Raw genomic sequence first — 25,326 nt, 5'->3', positions numbered from 1 at the left:
CTCCACGTGCCTGTATGACCTCCCTACAACGCCTGGGCATGCTCCTGATGAGGCTCAGTATTGTGTGTGGCCTCCACGTGCCTGTATGACCTCCCTACAACGCCTGGGCATGCTCCTGATGAGGTTGTGGATGGTCTCCTGTGGGATCTCCTCCCAGACCTGGACTAAAGCATCCGCCAACTCCTGGACAGTCTGTGGTGCAACGTGACGTTGGTGGATGGAGCAAGACATGATGTCCCAGATGTGCTCAATCGGATTCAGCTCTGGGGAACAGGCGGCCAGTCCATAGCTTCAATGCCTTCATCTTGCAGGAACTGCTGACACACTCCAGCCACATGAGGTCTGGCATTGTCCTGCATTAGGAGGAACCCAGGGCCAACCGCACCAGCATATGGTCTCACAAGGGGTCTGAGGATCTCATCTCTGTACCTAATGGCAGTCAGGCTACCTCTGGCGAGCACATGGAGGGCTGTGCGGCCCTCCAAAGAAATGCCACCCCACACCATTACTGACCCACTGCCAAACTGGTCATGCTGAAGGATGTTGCAGGCAGCAGATCGCTCTCCACGGCGTCTCCAGACTCTGTCACGTCTGTCACATGTGCTCAGTGTGAACCTGCTTTCATCTGTGAAGAGCACAGGGTGCCAGTGGCCACTTTGCCAATCCTGGTGTTCTGTGGCAAATGCCAAGCGTCCTGCACGGTGTTGGGCTGTGAGCACAACCCCCCATCTGTGGACGTCGGGCCCTCATACCACCCTCATGGAGTCGGTATCTAACCGTTTGTGCAGACACATGCACATTTGTGGCCTGCTGGAGGTCATTTTGCAGGGCTCTGGCAGTGCTCCTCCTGTTCCTCCTTACACAAAGACAGAGGTAGCGGTTCTGCTGCTGGGTTGTTGCCCTCCTACGGCCCCCTCCACGTCTACTCATGTACTGGCCTGTCTCCTGGTAGCGCCTCCAGCCTCTGGACACTACGCTGACAGACACAGTAAACCTTCTTGCCACAGCTCGCATTGATGTGCCATCCTGGATGATCTGCACTACCTGAGCAACTTCTGTGGGTTGTAGAGTCCATCTCATGCTGCCACGAGTGTGAAAGCACAACTAACATTCAAAAGTGACCAAACCATCAGCCAGAAAGCATTGGTACTGAGATGTGGTCTGTGGTCCCCACCTGCAGAACCACTCCTTTATTGAGGGGGTCTTGATAATTGCCAGTAATTTCCATCTATTGTCTATTCCATTTGCACAACAGCATGTGAAATTTATTGTCAATCAGTGTTGCTTCCTAAGTGGACAGTTTGACTTCACAGAAGTTTGATTTACTTGGAGTTATATTTTGTTGTGTAAGTGTTCCCTTTATTTTTTTGAGCAGTGTATTTCCCTTCATTGACATCAATCAGAGATCTTGGAGCTGATGATAATTGTGGGAACTTTTCATTCTACAATGATTCAGCTTTATTGATGTGAAGCCAGAAGCCTCCAGTCATTTCTCAGGTCTGGAGCACGTTCGTGTTCTGTGATCCCATGTGATATCCACAAACCGCAGGACTCCTGTAATCCTGGGCAGGGGACGCTCACAGAATGGTGGGAAAAAAAGATTGTTGGCATCAGAGGAATAATGGCCGGATCTTATTTCATTACTGGGTTATTGTGATTAATGCCCTCTGTAAACACCGGCTGCATAATCCGCAGGGCCGGACCCTCCCAACTGCCATTGTGCTGCCAACCTGGGCGACTACACACCTGTGTGCCCAGTCCGCGGTGTTTGGGGTTTGTGGTCATGTATAATCTCAGCGCAGTTCTCATGGTACAGAAGTGGGCACAGGGCCAGGGTACAAGGATTGATATATTTTAAAACTCCTGGACCCCAATGCATTGTTAGCTGCAGAGCCCCCCAACTCCGCTGATCTAGCTACTATTCTGTTGATTTCTATTTAGCAGAGGGGGCTGGGTGCAACAACTTTTTTCCAACACTCTACGTACAGGAGCAGAGGTTTTAATGGTTCTTGCGGTCAAATTCTCAACCTCTGGGTAAAGTTGTATATTTGTGTATGTGAAAGCTATTGGGGTAGTGATTAGGGTTGAGCGAGTATGTTCTGTCCGAGTATGCTCGGGCCGAGCTCCGAGTATTTACAGCTGCTCGGTGATATGCTTGAATCGCTCCCGTGTGCATGATTTGCAACAGTTTGACAGCTTTATTACATGAGAGGAATGTCTATTTCTTACACATTCCTCACATGTAATAAAGCTGTCAAACAGTTGGAAATCATGCACAGGGGAGCGATTCAACCTCATCACCGAGCAGCTGTAAATACTCGGAGCTCGGCTCGAGCATACTCGGACAGAACATACTCGCTCAACCCTAATCAATACCTTATCCGCCCCCTGTGCGGCTGCTCAGGTTGCTCCAATAGTATGTCTATCCATCACTGGCATTACATATTGGCCGGGAGACCCACATGGGCACTGGAGAATTGGTACTTTGCACTGAGCAATTTGTACTAGATGTGCACAGACTGCTATTGTTCTCGGTTTACACAGGACAATGTGCTGCCGAGAACGACAGCCAATTTGCGCTGCACAAAAGATAATTTCATCCAATAAACAAGTGTTTTTCTCATTCATCAGGTGATTAGCTGCCTGTTTACAAGGCAAGATGATCGTAATGGGTTTTTCTTAGGAACGATGGTCGTGCAGTGTAAATGAACCATAGCTCCCGTCCAGTACTTGAAGCTTTTTTATTATTTATTATTGCATTTACACCTTTTTTTTAATTTACTTTTTGGTGGTTTTTTTTGCCTGTTTTTCATTTGTGCCTAATTCTTCTTTTCTGTTTTAAAGTCTATTTAATTTATATTCTCTTGTTTATTTTTTATGTTCACCATGGTGGGTGGAGTTTGAGGTTTCCAGATATTTTCTGCTGATCCATCATTTTTTTAATTTTTCAAAAGTTGCAAAATTTGTCGTCACTGTATTCCAGTTCTCCTCAGAAGTGATTTCACGTCTGCCAGTTATTTTGGTGCAAATTTTGCATCATTTAAATGTTGCATTATTTGCAGCTTTTTGTGCTAAAAAAGCGCAAAGCAGGTCAAACAAAAATAAAGAGTATTTTTAATTTGCAGCTAATTTCATAAGCCACATGCATCATTTTGAAGAATTTGGGAGTAAAAAACATAAATGAAAACAAGACAAAAAAACACAAAAGCAAATTGGGTCCTTAACTCACTCTTACAGCACCATCTACTGGACATATGTTGAAACTACACTGCTCAAAAAATAAAGGGAACACTGAAATAACCCCTCCTAGATCGGATTGAATGAAATATTCTCATTGAATACTTTGTTCTGTACAAAGTTGAATGTGCTGACAACAAAATCACACAAAAATCATCAATGGAAATCACATTTATTAACCAATGGAGGCCTGGATTTGGAGTCACCCCCAAAATTAAAGTGGAAAAACACACTACAGGCTGATCCAACTTTGATGTAATGTCCTTAAAACAAGTCACAATGAGGCTGAGTATTGTGTGTGGCCTCCACGTGCCTGTATGACCTCCCTACAACGCCTGGGCATGCTCCTGATGAGGCTGAGTATTGTGTGTGGCCTCCACGTGCCTGTATGACCTCCCTACAACACCTGGGCATGCTCCTGATGAGGCTCAGTATTGTGTGTGGCCTCCACGTGCCTGTATGACCTCCCTACAACGCCTGGGCATGCTCCTGATGAGGCTGAGTATTGTGTGTGGCCTCAATGTGCCTGTATGACCTCCCTACAATGCCTGGGCATGCTCCTGATGAGGCTGAGTATTGTGTGTGGCCTCCACGTGCCTGTATGACCTCCCTACAACGCCTGGGCATGCTCCTGATGAGGCTGAGTATTGTGTGTGGCCTCCACGTGCCTGTATGACCTCCCTACAACGCCTGGGCATGCTCCTGATGAGGCTGAGTATTGTGTGTGGCCTCCACGTGCCTGTATGACCTCCCTACAATGCCTGGGCATGCTCCTGATGAGGCTGAGTATTGTGTGTGGCCTCCACGTGCCTGTATGACCTCCCTACAACACCTGGGCATGCTCCTGATGAGGCTGAGTATTGTGTGTGGCCTCCACGTGCCTGTATGACCTCCCTACAACGCCTGGGCATGCTCCTGATGAGGCTGAGTATTGTGTGTGGCCTCCACGTGCCTGTATGACCTCTCTACAACGCCTGGGCATGCTCCTGATGAGGCTCAGTATTGTGTGTGGCCTCCACGTGCCTGTATGACCTCCCTACAATGCCTGGGCATGCTCCTGATGAGGCTGAGTATTGTGTGTGGCCTCAATGTGCCTGTATGACCTCCCTACAACGCCTGGGCATGCTCCTGATGAGGCTGAGTATTGTGTGTGGCCTCCACGTGCCTGTATGACCTCCCTACAACGCCTGGGCATGCTCCTGATGAGGCTGAGTATTGTGTGTGGCCTCCACGTGCCTGTATGACCTCCCTACAACGCCTGGGCATGCTCCTGATGAGGCTGAGTATTGTGTGTGGCCTCAACGTGCCTGTATGACCTCCCCTACAACGCCTGGGCATGCTCCTGATGAGGCTCAGTATTGTGTGTGGCCTCCACGTGCCTGTATGACCTCCCTACAACGCCTGGGCATGCTCCTGATGAGGCTGAGTATTGTGTGTGGCCTCAACGTGCCTGTATGACCTCCCCTACAACGCCTGGGCATGCTACTGATGAGGCTGAGTATTGTGTGTGGCCTCCACGTGCCTGTATGACCTCCCTACAACGCCTGGGCATGCTCCTGATGAGGCTGAGTATTGTGTGTGGCCTCCACGTGCCTGTATGACCTCCCTACAACGCCTGGGCATGCTCCTGATGAGGCTGAGTATTGTGTGTGGCCTCCACGTGCCTGTATGACCTCCCTACAGCGCCTGGGCATGCTCCTGATGAGGCTGAGTATTGTGTGTGGCCTCCACGTGCCTGTATGACCTCCCTACAACGCCTGGGCATGCTCCTGATGAGGCTGAGTATTGTGTGTGGCCTCCACGTGCCTGTATGACCTCCCTACAACGCCTGGGCATGCTCCTGATGAGGCTGAGTATTGTGTGTGGCCTCCACGTGCCTGTATGACCTCCCTACAACGCCTGGGCATGCTCCTGATGAGGCTGAGTATTGTGTATGGCATCCATGTGCCTGTATGACCTCCCTACAGCGCCTGGGCATGCTCCTGATGAGGCTGAGTATTGTGTGTGGCCTCCACGTGCCTGTATGACCTCCCTACAACGCCTGGGCATGCTCCTGATGAGGCTGAGTATTGTGTGTGGCCTCCAGGTGCCTGTATGACCTCCCTACAACGCCTGGGCATGCTCCTGATGAGGCTGAGTATTGTGTATGGCATCCATGTGCCTGTATGACCTCCCTACAGCGCCTGGGCATGCTCCTGATGAGGCTGAGTATTGTGTGTGGCCTCCACGTGCCTGTATGACCTCCCTACAACGCCTGGGCATGCTCCTGATGAGGCTCAGTATTGTGTGTGGCCTCCATGTGCCTGTATGACCTCCCTACAGCGCCTGGGCATGCTCCTGATGAGGCTGAGTATTGTGTGTGGCCTCCACGTGCCTGTATGACCTCCCTACAATGCCTGGGCATGCTCCTGATGAGGTTGTGGATGGTCTCCTGTGGGATCTCCTCCCAGACCTGGACTAAAGCATCCGCCAACTCCTGGACAGTCTGTGGTGCAACGTGACGTTGGTGGATGGAGCGAGACATGATGTCCCAGATGTGCTCAATCGGATTCAGGTCTGGGGAACGGGCGGCCAGTCCATAGCTTCAATGCCTTCATCTTGCAGGAACTGCTGACACACTCCAGCCACATGAGGTCTGGCATTGTCCAGCATTAGGAGGAACCCGGGGCCAACCGCACCAGCATATGGTCTCACAAGGGGTCTGAGGATCTCATCTCGGTACCTAATGGCAGTCAGGCTACCTCTGGCGAGCACATGGAGGGCTGTGCAGCCCTCCAAAGAAATGACACCCCACACCATTACAGACCCACTGCCAAACCGGCCATGCTGAAGGATGTTGCAGGCAGCAGATCACTCTCCACAGCGTCTCCAGACTGTCACGTCAGTCACATGTGCTCAGTGTGAACCTGCTTTCATCTGTGAAGAGCACACGGCGCCAGTGGCGACTTTGCCAATCCTGGTGTTCTGTGGCAAATGCCAAGCGTCCTGCACGGTGTTGGGCTGTGAGCACAACCCCCATCTGTGGACGTCGGGCCCTCATACCACCCTCATGGAGTCAGTTTCTAACCATTTGTGCAGACACTTGCACATTTTTGGCCTGCTGGAGGTCATTTTGCAGGGCTCTGGCAGTGCTCCTCCTGTTCCTCCTTGCACAAAGGCGGAGGTAGCGGTCCTGCTGCTGGGTTGTTGCCCTCCTACGGCCCCCTCCACGTCTCCTGGGGTACTGGCCTGTCTCCTGGTAGCGCCTCCAGCCTCTGGACACTACGCTGACAGAGACAGCAAACCTTCTTGCCACAGCTCGCATAGATGTGCCATCCTGGATGAGCTGCACTACCTGAGCAACTTCTGTGGGTTGTAGAGTCCGTCTCATGCTACCACGAGTGTGAAAGCACAACCAACATTCAAAAGTGACCAAACCATCAGCCAGAAAGCATTGGTACTGAGATGTGGTCTGTGGTCCCCACCTGCAGAACCACTCCTTTATTGAGGGGGTCTTGATAATTGCCAATAATTTCCATTTATTGTCTATTCCATTTGCACAACAGCATGTGAAATTGATTGTCAATCAGTGTTGCTTCCTAAGTGGACAGTTTGATTTCACAGAAGTTTGATTTACTTGGAGTTATATTCTGTTGTTTAAGTGTTCCCTTTATTCTTTTGAGCAGTGTACATTGAGGCAATTCTGCATTGGAAATTGTATTTTGTTAAAATATTATCAGATTAGCATAAATCTGTCACCTTGTGCCAAAGGTTGGCTCTAATGACTGCTCAGATTTAAGGCTGAATGATATGAGGTACGTATCTATTTTTTTTATTTCAAGTTTTATCTGAAATTGTGCACTAATAATTTGTATATTTTGACTTTACGTTGACACAGTGGATTTGTAATCTTGCAGCAGATGTGAATAATCTTACAGGGGTTTGTATTGTAATATTATACTGTCCTGTGACTTTACTGTTCTACATTGACAGTTGCGGTAAGATCAGAACTATCACACAATCCCATTGTTTCTATACATGGGGACAAGTATCCCAATAATTACAAACATTCCTATGCGCTAATGAGTTTTAATATCGTTCCACACAAGTTTTTCCTCCAAAGGAAGCGTTTAAGATTTGGAGTTTTCCAGTGATCACTCAATGTGCAACCAAATTATACTAAGGAGCGCAAGGAAAGAAATAAAAGGATAACGGCACAAAGTTCCCGATGTTTTTGGAAATCTTGCTTTTTCTATTTCTATGTTTTTCTAAATTGTAAAATGTCCAGGGAAATTCTCTGGTGGACGTCTTTGACAATAATGAACGATTGGACTGAAAAAAAAAAAAATGTCCCCATAAGAAAATAAAAAATAGAGATAACAAAACGCTGTCAATTCTGCTGAATTACAAGTACCAGCAATAACTGTAGACCTTCCTCCTGCAAAAGCCTGAACTACAAGTACCAGCAATAACTGTAGACCTTCCTCCTGCAAAAGCCTGAACTACAAGTACCAGCAATAACTGTAGACCTTCCTCCTGCAAAAGCCTGAACTACAAGTACCAGCAATAACTGTAGACCTTCCTCCTGCAAAAGCCTGAACTACAAGTACCAGCAATAACTGTAGACCTTCCTCCTGCAAAAGCCTGAACTACAAGTACCAGCAATAACTGTAGACCTTCCTCCTGCAAAAGCCTGAACTACAAGTACCAGCAATAACTGTAGACCTTCCTCCTGCAAAAGCCTGAACTACAAGTACCAGCAATAACTGTAGACCTTCCTCCTGCAAAAGCCTGAACTACAAGTACCAGCAATAACTGTAGACCTTCCTCCTGCAAAAGCCTGAACTACAAGTACCAGCAGTAACTGTAGACCTTCCTCCTGCAAAAGCCCGAACTACAAGTACCAGAAATCACTGTAGACCTTCCTCCTGCAAAAGCCCGAACTACAAGTACCAGAAATCACTGTAGACCTTCCTCCTGCAAAAGCCCGAACTACAAGTACCAGCAATAACTGTAGACCTTCCTCCTGCAAAAGCCTGAACTACAAGTACCAGCAATAACTGTAGACCTTCCTCCTGCAAAAGCCTGAACTACAAGTACCAGCAATAACTGTAGACCTTCCTCCTGCAAAAGCCTGAACTACAAGTACCAGCAATAACTGTAGACCTTCCTCCTGCAAAAGCCTGAACTACAAGTACCAGCAATAACTGTAGACCTTCCTCCTGCAAAAGCCTGAACTACAAGTACCAGCAATAACTGTAGACCTTCCTCCTGCAAAAGCCTGAACTACAAGTACCAGCAATAACTGTAGACCTTCCTCCTGCAAAAGCCTGAACTACAAGTACCAGCAATAACTGTAGACCTTCCTCCTGCAAAAGCTCTGTCTTCTGTTGAACTACAAGTACCATCAATAATTTCAGACCTTCCCCCTCTACTATAAGGTCTGTTTCCTTCTTTACAATCATTTTATTGCTCAAATGTATTAATAAATACACAATGAAGCGACTTTGCTTCACCCGTTTTGTGTATGCAGCTCCCATGCAGAGTCAGGTGTCTCCATGGTAGCAGACAAATCCTCTAATCATGCGTAACCCGTTACATAATAATATAATTAGTATACAGCACGTGATTGACGCTCCGCTGATCATTATCTGACAGGTCCGGGACCTGGAGAGACAGAACAAGATCCTGAAGACCCAGCTGCGTCTCCTGAAGGAGAAGGACACGTATAAGTCGAACATCGATCAGATCACGCTGGGCTCCAGCAATCACCTGAAGCAGCAGATCGATGGCCTCCTGCATGAGAAGGACAAGCTGCAGGCCGAGCTCCAGAACATGCAAGCCGTGGTGGAGGAGCTGAAGAGCCGGTATACCCTCCGACACAGCCCCTGTAACACTGCCATACAGTGCACCAATCATGGCGACATACAGCAGTGCAATGATGATACTGCTACGTAGCGATCAAATAATAATGATACAATAAATATCTAAATACATAATAATAAAAAATACCGCCATATAGTGTCTATATAGTAATGCCATATGGTGCATGTAGAATAGTGCCATGATAATACTGCTATGTAGCGATCAAATAATAACGATACAATAAATATCTAAATACATAATAATAAAAAATACCGCCATATAGTGTCTATATAGTAATGCCATATGGTGCATGTAGAATAGTGCCATGATAATACTGCTATGTAGTGCTCAAATAATAACACTAAGAAATAACTATAACATTATATTATATCACTAAATAATACCGCCATACAGGGCCATGCATTGCCCATATAAGACTGCCATTTATCGTATACATAATAGTGCTATATACAGTGCCATGATAATATGGCTAAGTTGTGCTCAAGTAATAATAAATCATTAAATAATGCCCCTATACAATGACAAAATTAAGTATCATAGTATCTATATAATACTGCAATATAGTGCATAAATAGTAGTGCCATACTACAGAACCCAAATATTACAGCTATATAGTGCTCAATAGTAACATTATAGTGATATGTGTAACTAAATAACATCACGGTATAGTGCCCATATAATACCGCCATATAGTGCCAACATGATAGTGCTATACTCAGTATGATTATAATGCTGCTATATCGTGCTCAAACAATAATGCTATAATAAATAACACTCATACTTGTTGGGGTCCCAGGAGTCATTGGTTCATATATCCAGGTCATCATTTTGTAACAGAGCGCAGCGGCTCCAAGGAACAAACCCCTCCATAATCGACTTCACTTTCCGTTTTGCTTCTGCAGATACGAGGATGAAATCAACAAACGGAATCAATTAGAAAATGACTTTGTGCTGACAAAGAAGGTGCGAGTGTATTACTTCACCATATTATAAAGCTTTATTTGTGGTGGGGGGCGCTATAGCATTGATGTCTATGATAAATATTGGCTCACAGCAATGGTGAAAAGTGGTACTGCAGGTGACACAGGGGAAAAAATGTATCAAAATTGTAATAAGATGGAAACAAAAATATTTTCCCAAAATGCTGAATATGAAATCATTATGTGGTGACTCTGCTTCTCTGTATAAGTAAATAGCACTTTATATTTCTGGACTAATCCAAATTAAAATCTCGGCCCCAAATCTCCCCAACATTAGATTACAAGTCTTGCGCTTCCCTCAGTTCACCCCTGAAATAAGGACTCAGGGTAAAAGGTACCGACACCTAACTTTAGCGTTCCCATAAAATACTGCTCGGTTTTAACCCCTCAGGACCTGGACGACACCTATCTGCATAAAGTGGACAATGAATCCAAGTTGGAAAGTCTGACCGACGAGATTGAGGTTCTGAAGCAGCTGTATAAGGAGGTAATGAGCTGACTGTGGGGTCCACAGCTGAGAGTTTGTTACAACTGAATCTAGTCCAGACAATATTATGGGAGCTAAACACATCAACAGCACAACTCTCTCTCCTGTGCTGATGGTTTGTTACAATGTATTAGTGCAGGAAAAATGTCCGGGCTTCTTATCTAAATACAGGAAATTCAGGAGCTGCAGTCTCAGGTGCACAGCGACAAAGTGACGGTGGAGCTGGACAACAGCCGGGATCTGGAGATGAAGCACATCATGGACGAGGTGCGGGCGCAGTACCAGAGCATGGCGGAGAAGAGCCGGCAGGAGGCCGAGCACTGGTACAAGAGCAAGGTGCGAGGCGTCCTCTGATGTGTCCTGGGGGTCTGTCTGCACTATATTGTCATTTTATCAATGGGCCCCCGAGTATACATGGCCCCACCCCCCGAGTATACAGCACCCCCCCGAGTATACAGCTGCCTCTGAGTACATAGGACCCCCCCGAGTATACAGGACCCCCCCCCCCCGAGTATACAGCTGCCTCCGAGTACATAGGACCCCCCTGAGTATACAGGGCCTCCCCTCTCACTACACAGGGCCCCTCCCCGAGTATCCAGGACCCCCCCCCAAGTGCACAGGTGTCCCTCCCCCCACGAGTATACAGGGCCCTCCCCCCGGGTATACAGATCCCCCCCCCCCCCCGAGTACATAGGACCCACCCAAGTGTACAGGCCCCACCCCCTGAGTATACAGGGCCACCCCCCCGAGTATCCAGGACCCTTCCGAGTACACAGGCACCCCTCCCGAGTATACAGGGCCCCCCGATTATACAGGGCCTTTCCCCCCCAAGAATACAGGGCCCCCCCCCCGTGTATACAGGTCCCCCCATCCCCCCCTCGAGTATACAGGACCCCCTCCCCATGAGTATACAGGGCCCCCTCCCCCCCTCGAGTGTGCAGGGCCCCCCGAGTATACAGGGCCCCCCCCCCGAGTACACAGGGCTTCCTCCCCCCTCGAGTGTGCAGGGCCCCCCGAGTAAACAGGACCCCCCACCCATGAGTATGTAGGGCCCCCTGAGTATACAGGGCCCCCTCCCCATGAGTATGCAGGGCCCCCTGAGTATACAGGACCCCCCACCCATGAGTATGCAGGGCCCCCCTCCCCCCTGAGTATACAGGACCCCCCAGCCATGGGTATACAGGGCCCCCCGCCCCCCTGAGTATACAGGGCCCCCCGCCCCCCTGAGTATACAGGTCCCCCCCCCCCCCGAGTATACAGGGTCCCCCCCCTCAAGTATACAGGGCCCTCTGTTGTCTACCTGCTCATGCTTGATGACTCCGTCCGCAGATTGATGATCTGGTGAATCAGGGTAAACGGGCGAGTGATGAGCTGAAGGCTCTGAAGAATGAGATGGCGGATCTCCACCGGATGATACAACGCGTCAACAGCGACAATGAGGCCCTAAAGAATCAGGTACGGGGGTCCGGAGTCTCCCTGATCCCTTAGACCCCCACTGAGCCACCTCTTCAGTGCTGGACACAATGTGGTAACAGACAATGCCGCCAATGGTGCCCGTAACACCAAGCACGCAGTGCCAGCCACAACCACCCCGACAATGTCACAATACAATGGCCCTTACAGGGGCGAACTCTGCATATGGCGTGTGCTCGGCCCCTATATACAATCTAATATACGATAATAGCTGCTGCTAAAGGTGGCAGTGAGCCCCTTCATCCACGTGGCACCTGCTGGGCACATTTCTCTAGATGTACCATATCACTTTGCCTTTATAGAGCCAGGGAGCTCCATTGCCTCCAGCTGAGCGTACAGCCGCCATGCTGGCACCCAAAGCCATGGAGAGGTGATGACATCACTTTGTAGGTGCTGTGATGTCATCACAGGATCTCTGAGTAGGACAGACAGACATGGGCGTCCTCTCTACTGTCCCCTATAGGTAATGGCTCACAATGCACCATAGCTTTATAAATGGAGCCGCCGAGTGCCGGATCTCCTGCCCGAGACTTCAGATCCATTCTTTATCCCGTTTTCCTCATTTGTAGAGGACCAGTCTGGAGAACAACATCACCCACACAGAGGAGAATGGGGAACAAGCGATCCAGAGCGCCAAGAGCCACGCGCAGGACCTGGAGGACGCACTGAGGAGGGCAAAGCAGGATATGGCACGCAAAGCCAAAGAATACCAGGACCTGATGAACACAAAGCTGGCGCTGGACATTGAGATCGCAACTTACCGGAAACTGCTGGAGGGCGAGGAGACCCGGTGAGTGGAAGGAGATGCATTTATGGACACTGAGCTGAGTTATCTCCTGTATTATACTCCAGAGCTGCACTCACTATTCTGCTGGTGCAGTCACTGTGTATATACATTACATTACTGATCCTGAGTTACATTCTGTATTATATTCCAGAGCTGCACTCACTATTCTGCTGGTGCAGTCACTGTGTACATACATTACATTACTGATCCTGAGTTACATCCTGTATTATACTCCAGAGCTGCACTCACTATTCTGCTGGTGCAGTCACTGTGTACATACATTACATTACTGATCCTGAGCTACATCCTGTATTATACTCCAGAGCTGCACTCACTATTCTGCTGGTGCAGTCACTGTGTACATACATTACATTACTGATCCTGAGTTACATCCTGTATTATACTCCAGAGCTGCACTCACTATTCTGCTGGTGGAGTCACTGTGTACATACATTACATTACTGATCCTGAGTTACCTCCTGTATTATACTCCAGAGCTGCACTCACTATTCTGCTGGTGCAGTCACTGTGTACATACATTACTGATCCTGTACTGATCCTGAGTTACATCCTGTATTATACTCCAGAGCTGCACTCACTATTCTGCTGGTGCAGTCACTGTATACATACATTACATTACTGATCCTGAGTTACCTCCTGTATTACACTCCAGAGCTGCACTCACTATTCTGCTGGTGCAGTCACTGTGTACATACATTACATTACTGATCCTGAGTTACATCCTGTATTATACTCCAGAGCTGCACTCACTAATCTGCTGGTGCAGTCACTGTGTACATACATTACATTACTGATCCTGAGTTACATCCTGTATTATACTCCAGAGCTGCACTCGCTATTCTGCTGGTGGAGTCACTGTGTACATACATTACATTACTGATCCTGTACTGATCCTGAGTTACATCCTGTATTATACTCCAGAGCTGCACTCACTATTCTGTTGGTGCAGTCACTGTGTGCATACATTACATTACTGATCCTGAGTTACCTCCTGTATTATACTCCAGAGCTGCACTCACTATTCTGCTGGTGCAGTCACTGTGTACCTACATTACATTACTGATCCTGAGTTACATCCTGTATTATACTCCAGAGCTGCACTCACTATTCTGCTGGTGCAGTCACTGTGTACATACATTACTGATCCTGAGTTACATCCTGTATTATACTCCAGAGCTGCACTCACTATTCTGCTGGTGCAGTCACTGTGTACCTACATTACATTACTGATCCTGAGTTACCTCCTGTATTATACTCCAGAGCTGCACTCACTATTCTGCTGGTGCAGTCACTGTGTACATACATTACATTACTGATCCTGAGTTACATCCTGTATTATACTCCAGAGCTGCACTCACTATTCTGCTGGTGCAGTCACTGTGTACCTACATTACATTACTGATCCTGAGTTACCTCCTGTATTATACTCCAGAGCTGCACTCACTATTCTGCTGGTGCAGTCACTGTGTACATACATTACATTACTGATCCTGAGTTACATCCTGTATTATACTCCAGAGCTGCACTCACTATTCTGCTGGTGCAGTCACTGTGTACCTACATTACATTACTGATCCTGAGTTACCTCCTGTATTATACTCCAGAGCTGCACTCACTATTCTGCTGGTGCAGTCACTGTGTACATACATTACATTACTGATCCTGAGTTACATCCTGTATTATACTCCAGCGCTGCACTCACTATTCTGCTGGTGCAGTCACTGTGTACCTACATTACATTACTGATCCTGAGTTACCTCCTGTATTATACTCCAGAGCTGCACTCACTATTCTGCTGGTGCAGTCACTGTGTACATACATTACATTACTGATCCTGAGTTACATCCTGTATTATACTCCAGAGCTGCACTCACTATTCTGCTGGTGCAGTCACTGTGTACCTACATTACATTACTGATCCTGAGTTACCTCCTGTATTATACTCCAGAGCTGCACTCACTATTCTGCTGGTGCAGTCACTGTGTACATACATTACATTACTGATCCTGAGTTACATCCTGTATAATACTCCAGAGCTGCACTCACTATTCTGCTGGTGCAGTCACTGTGTACCTACATTACATTACTGATCCAGAATTACCTCCTGTATTATACTCCAGAGCTGCACTCACTATTCTGCTGGTGCAGTCACTGTGTACATACATTACATTACTGATCCTGAGCTACATCCTGTATTATACTCCAGAGCTGCACTCACTATTCTGCTGGTGCAGTCACTGTGTACATGCATTACATTACTGATCCTGAGCTACATCCTGTATTATACTCCAGAGCTGCACTCACTATTCTGCTGGTGCAGTCACTGTGTACATACATTACATTACTGATCCTGAGTTACCTCCTGTATTATACTCCAGAGCTGCACTCACTACTCTGCTGGTGCAGTCACTGTGTACATACATTACATTACTGATCCTGAGTTACATCCTGTATTATACTCCAGAGCTGCACTCACTATTCTGCTGGTGCAGTCACTGTGTACATACATTACATTACTGATCCTGAGTTACATCCTGTATTATACTCCAGAGCTGCACTCACTATTCTGCTGGTGCAGTCACTGTGTACATACATTACATTACTGATCCTGCGTTACATCCTGAATTATACTCCAGAGCTGCACTCACTACTCTGCTGGTGCAGTCACTGTGTACATACATTACATTACTGATCCTGAGTTACATCCTGTATTATACTCCAGAGCTGCACTCACTATTCTGCTGGTGCAGTCACTGTGTACATACATTACATTACTGATCCTGAGCTACATCCTGTATTATACTCCAGAGCTGCACTCACTATTCTGCTGGTGCAGTCACTGTGTACATACATTACATTACTGATTCTGAGTTACCTCCTGTATTATACCCCAGAGCTGCACTCACTATTCTGCTGGTGCAGTCATTGTGTACATACATTACATTACTGATCCTGAGTTACCCCCAGTATTATACTCCAGAGCTGCACTCACTATTCTGCTGGTGCAGTCACTGTGTACCTACATTACATTACTGATCCTGAGTTACCTCCTGTATTATACTCCAGAGCTGCACTCACTATTCTGCTGGTGCAGTCACTGTGTACATACATTACATTACTGATCCTGAGTTACATCCTGTATTATACTCCAGAGCTGCACTCACTATTCTGCTGGTGCAGTCACTGTGTACCTACATTACATTACTGATCCTGAGTTACCTCCTGTATTATACTCCAGAGCTGCACTCACTATTCTGCTGGTGCAGTCACTGTGTACATACATTACATTACTGATCCTGAGTTACATCCTGTATTATACTCCAGCGCTGCACTCACTATTCTGCTGGTGCAGTCACTGTGTACCTACATTACATTACTGATCCTGAGTTACCTCCTGTATTATACTCCAGAGCTGCACTCACTATTCTGCTGGTGCAGTCACTGTGTACATACATTACATTACTGATCCTGAGTTACATCCTGTATTATACTCCAGAGCTGCACTCACTATTCTGCTGGTGCAGTCACTGTGTACATACATTACATTACTGATCCTGAGTTACATCCTGTATTATACCCCAGAGCTGCAGTCACTGTGTACATTACTGATCCTGAGTTACCTCCTGTATTATACTCCAGAGCTGCACTCACTATTCTGCTGGTGCAGTCACTGTGTACATACATTACATTACTGATCCTGAGTTACATCCTGTATTATACTCCAGAGCTGCACTCACTATTCTGCTGGTGCAGTCACTGTGTACCTACATTACATTACTGATCCTGAGTTACCTCCTGTATTATACTCCAGAGCTGCACTCACTATTCTGCTGGTGCAGTCACTGTGTACCTACATTACATTACTGATCCTGAGTTACATCCTGTATTATACTCCAGAGCTGCACTCACTATTCTGCTGGTGCAGTCACTGTGTACCTACATTACATTACTGATCCTGAGTTACCTCCTGTATTATACTCCAGAGCTGCACTCACTATTCTGCTGGTGCAGTCACTGTGTACATACATTACATTACTGATCCTGAGTTACATCCTGTATTATACTCCAGAGCTGCACTCACTATTCTGCTGGTGCAGTCACTGTGTACCTACATTACATTACTGATCCTGAGTTACCTCCTGTATTGTACTCCAGAGCTGCACTCACTATTCTGCTGGTGCAGTCACTGTGTACATACATTACATTACTGATCCTGAGTTACCTCCTGTATTATACTCCAGAGCTGCACTCACTATTCTGCTGGTGCAGTCACTGTGTACATACATTACATTACTGATCCTGAGTTACATCCTGTATTATACTCCATCTTTGTTTGGTTAATGATGTTGTTTCTCTGTAGGTTGAACAATCATCCCTCGAGTTCTCAGATCTCTGCTGTGGATAAGTTGGGTGAGTGTTTGCTCTTTGTTTTTTCCTCGCTGTCTCTGTACTTCGATTATTTGTGGGTTTTATGAAGGATGAGGTCCGACTGCTGAATTTAGACCCCAGTAACAAAGATATGAAAGGTGTAAGTGGTCACATCAACCAGGACCCCATGTATCTAATCCTATCCTGTGTGATACTGTCTGCTGAGCCGTGTATCTAATCCTATCCTGTGTGATACTGTCTGCTGAGCCGTGTATCTAATCCTATCCTGTGTGATACTGTCTGCTGAGCAGTGTATCTAATCCTATCCTGTGTGATACTGTCTGCTGAGCTGTGTATCTAATCCTATCATGTGATACTGTCTGCTGAGCTGTGTATCTAATCCTATCATGTGATACTGTCTGCTGAGCTGTGTATCTAATCCTATCCTGTGTGATACTGTCTGCTGAGCCGTGTATCTAATCCTATCCTGTGTGATACTGTCTGCTGAGCCGTGTATCTAATCCTGTCCTGTGTGATACTGTCTGCTGAGCTGTGTATCTAATCCTCTCCTGTGTGATACTGTCTGCTGAGCTGTGTATCTAATCCTATCCTGTGTGATACTGTCTGCTGAGCTGTGTATCTAATCCCATCCTGTGTGATATTGTCTGCTGAGCCGTGTATCTAATCCTATCCTGTGTGATACTGTCTGCTGAGCCGTGTATCTAATCCTATCCTGTGTGATACTGTCTGCTGAGCTGTGTATCTAATCCTCTCCTGTGTGATACTGTCTGCTGAGCTGTGTATCTAATCCTCTCCTGTGTGATACTGTCTGCTGAGCTGTGTATCTAATCCTATCCTGTGTGATACTGTCTGCTGAGCTGTGTATCTAATCCTATCCTGTGTGATACTGTCTGCTGAGCTGTGTATCTAATCCTATCCTGTGTGATACTGTCTGCTGAGCTGTGTATCTAATCCTCTCCTGTGTGATACTGTCTGCTGAGCTGTGTATCTAATCCTATCCTGTGTGATACTGTCTGCTGAGCTGTGTATCTAATCCTCTCCTGTGTGATACTGTCTGCTGAGCTGTGTATCTAATCCTATCATGTGTGATACTGTCTGCTGAGCCGTGTATCTAATCCTATCCTGTGTGATACTGTCTGCCGAGCAGTGTATCTAATCCTATCCTGTGTGATACTGTCTGCTGAGCTGTGTATCTAATCATATCCTGTGTGATACTGTCTGCTGAGCAGTGTATCTAATCCTATCCTGTGTGATACTGTCTGCTGAGCTGTGTATCTAATCATATCCTGTGTGATACTGTCTGCTGAGCTGTGTATCTAATCATATCCTGTGTGATACTGTCTGCTGAGCCGTGTATCTAATCCTATCCTGTGATACTGTCTGCTGAGCCGTGTATCTAATCCTATCATGTGTGATACTGTCTGCTGAGCCGTGTATCTAATCCTGTACTGTGTGATACTGTCTGCTGAGCAGTGTATCTAATCCTATCCTGTGTGATACTGTCTGCTGAGCTGTGTATCTAATCCTATCCTGTGTGATACTGTCTGCTGAGCCGTGTATCTAATCCTATCCTGTGTGATACTGTCTGCTGAGCTGTGTATCTAATCCTATCCTGTGTGATACTGTCTGCTGAGCTGTGTATCTAATCCTATCCTGTGTGATACTGTCTGCTGAGCCGTGTATCTAATCCTTTCCTGTGTGATACTGTCTGCTGAGCCGTGTATCTAATCCTATCATGTGTGATACTGTCTGCTGAGCAGTGTATCTAATCCTATCCTGTGTGATCCTGTCTGCTGAGCTGTGTATCTAATCCTCTCCTGTGTGATACTGTCTGCTGAGCTGTGTATCTAATCCTATCATGTGTGATACTGCGTGCTGAGCCGTGTATCTAATCCTATCCTGTGTGATACTGTCTGCTGAGCCGTGTATCTAATCCTATCCTGTGTGATACTGCGTGCTGAGCTGTGTATCTAATCCTATCCTGTGTGATACTGTCTGCTGAGCCGTGTATCTAATCCTATCCTGTGTGATACTGTCTGCTGAGCTGTGTATCTAATCCTATCATGTGATACTGTCTGCTGAGCTGTGTATCTAATCCTATCCTGTGTGATACTGTCTGCTGAGCTGTGTATCTAATCCTATCATGTGATACTGTCTGCTGAGCTGTGTATCTAATCCTATCCTGTGATACTGTCTGCTGAGCCGTGTATCTAATCCTCTCCTGTGTGATACTGTCTGCTGAGCTGTGTATCTAATCCTATCCTGTGTGATACTGTCTGCTGAGCCGTGTATCTAATCCTATCCTGTGTGGTACTGTCTGCTGAGCTGTGTATGTAATCCTATCATGTGTGATACTGTCTGCTGAGCCGTGTATCTAATCCTGTCCTGTGTGATACTGTCTGCTGAGCTGTGTATCTAATCCTTTCTTGTGTGATACTGTCTGCTGAGCCGTGTATCTAATCCTGTCCTGTGTGATACTGTCTGCTGAGCCGTGTATCTAATCCCATCCTGTGTGATATTGTCTGCTGAGCCGTGTATCTAATCCTATCCTGTGTGATACCGTCTGCTGAGCCGTGTATCTAATCCTGTCCTGTGTGATACTGTCTGCTGAGCTGTGTATCTAATCCTGTCCTGTGTGATACTGTCTGCTGAGCTGTGTATCTAATCCTTTCTTGTGTGATACTGTCTGCTGAGCCGTGTATCTAATCCTGTCCTGTGTGATACTGTCTGCTGAGCTGTGTATCTAATCATATCCTGTGTGATACTGTCTGCTGAGCTGCGTATCTAATCATATCCTGTGTGATACTGTCTGCTGAGCCGTGTATCTAATCCTATCCTGTGATACTGTCTGCTGAGCCGTGTATCTAATCCTGTACTGTGTGATACTGTCTGCTGAGCCGTGTATCTAATCCTTTCCTGTGTGATACTGTCTGCTGAGCTGTGTATCTAATCCTATCCTGTGATACTGTCTGCTGAGCCGTGTATCTAATCCTATCATGTGTGATACTGTCTGCTGAGCCGTGTATCTAATCCTGTACTGTGTGATACTGTCTGCTGAGCAGTGTATCTAATCCTATCCTGTGTGATACTGTCTGCTGAGCTGTGTATCTAATCCTATCCTGTGTGATACTGTCTGCTGAGCCGTGTATCTAATCCTATCCTGTGTGATACTGTCTGCTGAGCTGTGTATCTAATCCTATCCTGTGTGATACTGTCTGCTGAGCTGTGTATCTAATCCTATCATGTGTGATACTGTCTGCTGAGCCGTGTATCTAATCCTATCATGTGATACTGTCTGCTGAGCTGTGTATCTAATCCTATCCTGTGTGATACTGTCTGCTGAGCTGTGTATCTAATCCTATCCTGTGTGATACTGTCTGCTGAGCCGTGTATCTAATCCTATCATGTGATACTGTCTGCTGAGCTGTGTATCTAATCCTATCATGTGATACTGTCTGCTGAGCTGTGTATCTAATCCTATCCTGTGTGATACTGTCTGCTGAGCTGTGTATCTAATCCTATCCTGTGTGATACTGTCTGCTGAGCTGTGTATCTAATCCTATCCTGTGTGATACTGTCTGCTGAGCTGTGTATGTAATCCTATCCTGTTTGATACTGTCTGCTGAGCCGTGTATCTAATCCTTTCCTGTGTGATACTGTCTGCTGAGCCGTGTATCTAATCCTATCATGTGTGATACTGTCTGCTGAGCCGTGTATCTAATCCTATCCTGTGTGATCCTGTCTGCTGAGCTGTGTATCTAATCCTCTCCTGTGTGATACTGTCTGCTGAGCTGTGTATCTAATCCTATCATGTGTGATACTGACTGCTGAGCCGTGTATCTAATCCTATCCTGTGTGATACTGTCTGCTGAGCTGTGTATCTAATCCTATCATGTGATACTGTCTGCTGAGCTGTGTATCTAATCCTGTCCTGTGATACTGTCTGCTGAGCTGTGTATCTAATCCTATCCTGTGTGATACTGTCTGCTGAGCTGTGTATCTAATCCTATCCTGTGATACTGTCTGCTGAGCCGTGTATCTAATCCTCTCCTGTGTGATACTGTCTGCTGAGCTGTGTATCTAATCCTATCCTGTGTGATACTGTCTGCTGAGCTGTGTATGTAATCCTATCATGTGTGATACTGTCTGCTGAGCTGTGTATCTAATCCTATCCTGTGTGATACTGTCTGCTGAGCCGTGTATCTAATCCTATCCTGTGTGATACTGTCTGCTGAGCTGTGTATCTAATCCTATCATGTGTGATACTGTCTGCTGAGCCGTGTATCTAATCCTATCCTGTGTGATACTGTCTGCTGAGCCGTGTATCTAATCCTATCCTGTGTGATACTGTCTGCTGAGCAGTGTATCTAATCCTATCCTGTGTGATACTGTCTGCTGAGCCGTGTATCTAATCCTATCCTGTGTGATACTGTCTGCTGAGCAGTGTATCTAATCCTATCCTGTGTGATACTGTCTGCTGAGCTGTGTATCTAATCCTATCCTGTGTGATACTGTCTGCTGAGCTGTGTATCTAATCCTATCATGTGATACTGTCTGCTGAGCTGTGTATCTAATCCTATCCTGTGTGATACTGTCTGCTGAGCCGTGTATCTAATCCTCTCCTGTGTGATACTGTCTGCTGAGCTGTGTATGTAATCCTATCATGTGTGATATTGTCTGCTGAGCCGTGTATCTAATCCTATCCTGTGTGATACCGTCTGCTGAGCCGTGTATCTAATCCTGTCCTGTGTGATACTGTCTGCTGAGCCATGTATCTAATCCTATCATGTGATACTGTCTGCTGAGCCGTGTATCTAATCCTATGTGACACTGTCTGCTGAGCTGTGTATCTAATCCTCTCCTGTGTGATACTGTCTGCTGAGCCGTGTATCTAATCCTATCCTGTGTGATACTGTCTGCTGAGCCGTGTATCTAATCCTATCCTGTGTGATACTGTCTGCTGAGCTGTGTATCTAATCCTCTCCTGTGTGATACTGTCTGCTGAGCCGTGTATCTAATCCTATCCTGTGTGATACTGTCTGCTGAGCAGTGTATCTAATCCTATCCTGTGTGATACTGTCTGCTGAGCCGTGTATCTAATCCTATCCTGTGTGATACTGTCTGCTGAGCCATGTATCTAATCCTATGATGTGATACTGTCTGCTGAGCCGTGTATCTAATCCTATTGTATGTGATACTGTCTGCTGAGCCGTGTATCTAATCCTATTGTATGTGATACTGTCTGCTGAGCAGTGTATCTAATCCTATCCTGTGTGATACTGTCTGCTGAGCCGTGTATCTAATCCTATCCTGTGTGATACTGTCTGCTGAGCCGTGTATCTAATCCTATCATGTGATACTGTCTGCTGAGCCGTGTATCTAATCCTATTGTATGTGATACTGTCTGCTGAGCCGTGTATCTAATCCTATTGTATGTGATACCGTCTGCTGAGCTGTGTATCTAATCCTATCCTGTGTGATACTGTCTGCTGAGCTGTGTATCTAATCCTATCCTGTGTGATACTGTCTGCTGAGCCGTGTATCTAATCCTATCATGTGATACTGTCTGCTGAGCTGTGTATCTAATCCTATCCTGTGTGATACTGTCTGCTGAGCCGTGTATCTAATCCTATCATGTGATACTGTCTGCTGAGCTGTGTATCTAATCCTATCCTGTGTGATACTGTCTGCTGAGCTGTGTATCTAATCCTATCCTGTGTGATACTGTCTGCTGAGCAGTGTATCTAATCCTATCCTGTGTGATACTGTCTGCTGAGCCGTGTATCTAATCCTATTGTATGTGATACTGTCTGCTGAGCCGTGTATCTAATCCTATCATGTGTGATATTGTATCTTTCTGCAGCCGGTCTCTTGAATTATGATGGGAAATCATCTTCTTTGGCACGAAATTCCCCGAACACCAAGAAAGTTGTTCTGGTGAAGACGATTGAAACAACCAATGGTAAACAAGTCTCGGAGGCGAATCACTATTCCCAGGAATGAGCCGTGTACAGCAGAGCCGACTGTGCGGACGCCCCATCGCTGTGCCCTGCAGCCCCCACCTGTCACTGCCCTGGATATCCCCCCACATTGACATAATAAAGTGTGATGCAGCAGAGCTTGCCTCGTGTCCAGCACCTTCATACTATGCAGCAGAGCTGGACTCGCGTCCGGCACCTTCATACTATGCAGCAGAGCTGGACTCGCGTCCGGCACCTTCATACTATGCAGCAGAGCTGGCCTCGCATCCAGCACCTTCTTACTATGCAGCAGAGCTGGCCTCATGTCCAGCACCTTCATACTATGCAGCAGAGCTGGCCTCGCATCCAGCACCTTCTTACTATGCAGCAGAGCTGGCCTCGTGTCCGGCACCTTCATACTATGCAGCAGAGCTGGACTCGTGTCCGGCACCTTCATACTATGCAGCAGAGCTGGACTCGCGTCCAGCACCTTCTTACTATGCAGCAGAGCTTGCCTCGTGTCCAGCACCTTCTTACTATGCAGCAGAGCTGGCCTCGCATCCAGCACCTTCTTACTATGCAGCAGAGCTGGCCTCGCGTCCAGCACCTTCTTACTATGCAGCAGAGCTTGCCTCGTGTCCAGCACCTTCATACTATGCAGCAGAGCTGGCCTCGCGTCCAGCACCTTCATACTATGCAGCAGAGCTGGCCTCGCATCCAGCACCTTCTTACTATGCAGCAGAGCTGGACTTGCGTCCAGCACCTTCATACTATGCAGCAGAGCTGGCCTCGTGTCCGGCACCTTCTTACTATGCAGCAGAGCTGGCCTCGCGTCCAGCACCTTCTTACTATGCAGCAGAGCTGGCCTCGCGTCCAGCACCTTCTTACTATGCAGCAGAGCTGGCCTCGCATCCAGCACCTTCTTACTATGCAGCAGAGCTGGACTCGCGTCCAGCACCTTCATACTATGCAGCAGAGCTGGCCTCGCGTCCAGCACCTTCTTACTATGCAGCAGAGCTGGCCTCGCGTCCAGCACCTTCTTACTATGCAGCAGAGCTGGACTCGTGTCCGGCACCTTCTTACTATGCAGCAGAGCTGGCCACGCGTCCAGCACCTTCATACTATGCAGCAGAGCTGGCCACGCGTCCAGCACCTTCTTACTATGCAGCAGAGCTGGCCTCGCATCCAGCACCTTCTTACTATGCAGCAGAGCTGGCCTCGTGTCCGGCACCTTCATACTATGCAGCAGAGCTGGACTCGCGTCCAGCACCTTCTTACTATGCAGCAGAGCTGGCCTCGCGTCCAGCACCTTCATACTATGCAGCAGAGCTGGACTCGCGTCCACCACCTTCATACTATGCTGCAGAGCTGGCCTCGCATCCAGCACCTTCTTACTATGCAGCAGAGCTGGCCTCGTGTCCGGCACCTTCATACTATGCAGCAGAGCTGGACTCGCGTCCAGCACCTTCATGCTATGCAGCAGAGCTGGCCACGCGTCCAGCACCTTCTTACTATGCAGCAGAGCTGGCCTCGCATCCAGCACCTTCTTACTATGCAGCAGAGCTGGCCTCGTGTCCGGCACCTTCATACTATGCAGCAGAGCTGGACTCGCGTCCAACACCTTCATACTATGCAGCAGAGCTGGCCACGCGTCCAGCACCTTCTTACTATGCAGCAGAGCTGGCCTCGCATCCAGCACCTTCTTACTATGCAGCAGAGCTGGCCTCGTGTCCGGCACCTTCATACTATGCAGCAGAGCTGGCCACGCGTCCAGCACCTTCTTACTATGCAGCAGAGCTGGCCTCGCATCCAGCACCTTCTTACTATGCAGCAGAGCTGGCCTCGTGTCCGGCACCTTCATACTATGCAGCAGAGCTGGACTCGCGTCCAGCACCTTCTTACTATGCAGCAGAGCTGGCCTCGCGTCCAGCACCTTCATACTATGCAGCAGAGCTGGACTCGCGTCCACCACCTTCATACTATGCTGCAGAGCTGGCCTCGCATCCAGCACCTTCTTACTATGCAGCAGAGCTGGCCTCGTGTCCGGCACCTTCATACTATGCAGCAGAGCTGGACTCGCGTCCAGCACCTTCATACTATGCAGCAGAGCTGGCCTCGCATCCAGCA

The 25,326-nt window shown here is 47.4% G+C and overlaps 1 protein-coding gene across 1 annotated transcript in view; it reads left to right on the top strand.

Moving 5' to 3' along the window:
• The window catches only part of LOC141161912 (intermediate filament protein ON3-like), a 42,488-nt gene extending 19,133 nt beyond the window's left edge, over positions 1-23,355 (top strand). Inside the window, exons 2-9 of the mRNA XM_073647424.1 lie at positions 8,875-9,083; positions 10,005-10,065; positions 10,474-10,569; positions 10,741-10,905; positions 11,899-12,024; positions 12,612-12,832; positions 17,211-17,260; positions 23,103-23,355. Of these exons, the coding sequence (XP_073503525.1) occupies positions 8,875-9,083; positions 10,005-10,065; positions 10,474-10,569; positions 10,741-10,905; positions 11,899-12,024; positions 12,612-12,832; positions 17,211-17,260; positions 23,103-23,242 (1,068 nt within the window). The 3' untranslated portion in view covers positions 23,243-23,355. The remainder of the gene's footprint in view (positions 1-8,874; positions 9,084-10,004; positions 10,066-10,473; positions 10,570-10,740; positions 10,906-11,898; positions 12,025-12,611; positions 12,833-17,210; positions 17,261-23,102) is intronic.
• The last annotated feature ends 1,971 nt before the right edge of the window (positions 23,356-25,326 follow it).

The sequence above is a fragment of the Phyllobates terribilis genome, unplaced genomic scaffold, assembly GCF_046119375.1.
Source record: "Phyllobates terribilis strain yellow unplaced genomic scaffold, ASM4611937v1 Scaffold_9__5_contigs__length_417890890, whole genome shotgun sequence".
NCBI classification, from domain to species: domain Eukaryota; kingdom Metazoa; phylum Chordata; class Amphibia; order Anura; family Dendrobatidae; genus Phyllobates; species Phyllobates terribilis.
This window is presented reverse-complemented; position numbering and strand designations above follow the sequence as displayed.